This window comes from Vigna radiata, chromosome 6, assembly GCF_000741045.1.
Source record: "Vigna radiata var. radiata cultivar VC1973A chromosome 6, Vradiata_ver6, whole genome shotgun sequence".
Taxonomy (NCBI): Eukaryota; Viridiplantae; Streptophyta; class Magnoliopsida; order Fabales; family Fabaceae; genus Vigna; species Vigna radiata.
Genome location: NC_028356.1, coordinates 31,450,669 through 31,453,482, shown reverse-complemented (window position 1 = coordinate 31,453,482; position 2,814 = coordinate 31,450,669). Strand labels below are relative to the sequence as shown.

The 2,814-nt window shown below is 32.8% G+C and overlaps 1 protein-coding gene across 2 annotated transcripts in view; it reads left to right on the top strand.

Moving 5' to 3' along the window:
* Nucleotides 1–1,826, top strand: part of LOC111241888 — a 5,606-nt gene extending 3,780 nt beyond the window's left edge. Inside the window, exons 1-4 of one of the 2 annotated variants that reach the window (XM_022782460.1) lie at nucleotides 494–646; nucleotides 835–1,131; nucleotides 1,211–1,461; nucleotides 1,539–1,826. In XM_022782460.1, the coding sequence (XP_022638181.1) occupies nucleotides 837–1,131; nucleotides 1,211–1,461; nucleotides 1,539–1,802 (810 nt within the window). In that variant the 5' untranslated portion in view covers nucleotides 494–646; nucleotides 835–836 and the 3' untranslated portion in view covers nucleotides 1,803–1,826. Of the gene's footprint in view, nucleotides 1–493; nucleotides 647–834; nucleotides 1,132–1,210; nucleotides 1,462–1,538 lie in introns of those variants that run through there. The other variant, XM_022782459.1, reaches the window with a different exon arrangement.
* Nucleotides 1,827–2,814: the final 988 nt, after the last annotated feature.

The following is a 2,814-nucleotide window of genomic DNA, read 5'->3' as shown; positions in this document are numbered from 1 at the left end:
TCACTACCATGGTCCTGTAAGTGTCCTTCTCAAGCATTGTATTTTACTTACCCTTGGGTGGCATGCAGGGTCCGAATCCTGCTAAGATAAACAAATAAATAATGCTTATTTGCCTTTCAAACTNTGAAAATAATTCTCTATTGNAAGAGATTNATATGCAAAACAGATTATACCTTGTTTTTCTGCATTTCCTTAATTTCTTTATTATATCAATCTCTATTCAAGGAAAAATTACTGAACAATTTGGAATGCCATATATCTATCCATGGATATATATATATATATATATATATATATATATATATATATATGATCTATTGCTTTATTCAATTAGTCATCTATTGCTCTGTACAGCCTTGACTGATAATAGTATCTTTTACTTGTATTGCTTGATGAATTCTATACATTCATATTGAGTTTTACACTGCCCTGTATGCTAGAATATCTGAAAATNTCAATTTTGCTACCTTCAACAAAAGTCATATTTCCTTATGCTACCTTCAAGTATCTAAAAGCAAAGGTACATTCATCATATATAAATCTCGCCTTTCAGTACAAAAACGGGTTACATTCTACAAATGATTCATCCATTGCTATCCTAGAGTCAGGATTTCTAAGTGCTTCAGAGTTTAATGCGCAATCTCATGTATAAAATTCCTATGCTATTATTAGTTTATTCCTTAGTTCCAATAGCATTTTTAATTTAAATGAAATTTTATGAATAACTTACAATTCAATGGTTATTTGAATATAATGGAAGTTAATTAAAGGTTATTTGAAATGCATATACTGCAGGTTTTTTTGCCTAATGCATTTCTTTCTTTTAATATGTAGCCATGCCAAAGGTCAAGCGATTCCGAAATCTACAAAAATCATCACCTCAAANTGAATCTTTAGGTACTTTACCATCAACAAATGCTGCAGTGACTACTCCATTGATTGAAGAACAATCACCATCAACAAATCCTACAATGTCTGAATCAATTGAAGTACAACCAACAAATGAGACCTCATCACATGATTCGTGGAACTCAGCACAATCGATGCCCACAGAAAACACAGAGCAACCTACAACATCCAAAAAACATGTTGGGCGTGAATCTTCATCATATTGGAATGTCGATGCAATAGGTATATGTCATTTATTTTTTCTGCATGCATAATTTTTTAAATTTTACTTATGGTTGAGTAAGTTTTTTTATTGTTAAAGACCTGCAAGGAGTTATGAAGAAAATAAAGGTGAAGGTCAGAGAAGTAAGTAACTTACCTCATGGACAACGCATCATTGTAGACTTTGATGAGGTAGGCATGGCTATAGGCGAAGGGCAAGGAGTACTTGCGGGTTATTGTGGGATATTGGCAACGGANGATAATTTATTTCCAATCAATTTTGAAAGGTGGTCTGGAAAAACAGGCATCCCTAACACCTACTTTTTAGAATGCTTTAAGGAAATATTACAGGTATATATATCATTCATGTATTCAAATGCCCCACACTTACTTTTTACTCACTAACTATGTTTTCTTATTTTCAAAAGCTTCGATTTTGTTTTAAGACTACTGAAGCTATTGCCCAAAGATATTGCAAATTAACTTTGGGTAAGAAGTGGGTTGCACATAGACAACGTTTATGGAATGAGTTCTATGATCCAACAAAAACAAAAGATCAAATCATATGTAATGTGTCGACCGGTATAGACAGAACTCAATGGGCTCACTTTGTTACCTATCGTCTAAAACCGGAGAAAATGGTACAAGTTTCATTATTATTTTCATTGCTTTTGTGTATATTATTATTTTGATTGTTATGTCAACTTACAATTGTTTTTTTCATATGATATTTGTAAAAAAAAAATAGAGAAAATCGCAAGAAGCAAGTAATTCCTCATACTGGTGGCTCTAAACCTATCTCAAGAAGAAGACATGAGATGGTAGTGATATTAACACATATGACGACTTTTAGGATTTTTCAAATTTACTATTTATTTTAACTTATCCTTTTATTTAGCTTTTGGATAGTGGAAAACTACCTAGTCGTGGAATGTTATATATTGAAACTCATAAAAGAAAAGATGGCTCATTTGTAAATGAGGCAGCAAAGGCCATAGCGGTAAGTTTTACTATAATATGATATTTTCAAACATTATGCTTCAATATTTAGATCTTTAACTACAACTTGTTCTATGCCTACAGGGACAAATTGAAGTGGGTTTGAGTCAAAGCACTACTGATGAATCACAGGTTTCCCCTCATGATGTTGTTGGTAGAGTGTTAGGCCCAAAGCATTCTGGGAGAGTGCGATGCATGGGTTTGGGAGCAGCTCCTACTAACTCATTCAGAAATACAAGAATGCGACTTTCAGATTTAAGCATTGGTTCATCTAGTACTGCCACATCATCAGCATCTACTAATCAATGGGAACAAAAGTACATGAATTTAGGAGGTGCGCTGAAAGCATATATGATAATGAAGGAAGGAAAGATTCCTGATGAATTAGCTACCTTCTTTGATCCTTAACCACAAGTAAGATACTAAATAAGTATAAGTAATATGCTTGATATACTNTAATTACTATGAGTACATGCAATTGAGTTTAGAAAATGAGTTTAANAGATGAGGCATGGATGTTGATGAAGCTTCTGATGTTCTGTGATATTTAAGCATTTTAATAAGGTGAAAAAACATTTTCTGGTTTGCTTTGACAAAAGAAAAATACAACTAAATATACGACAGTACATGCCTAAATGTTAAATATAGCAGAAGAGACTACCATCTCATAAGAACCTCTGATACATCCCAAGTGGTTTATGTGAA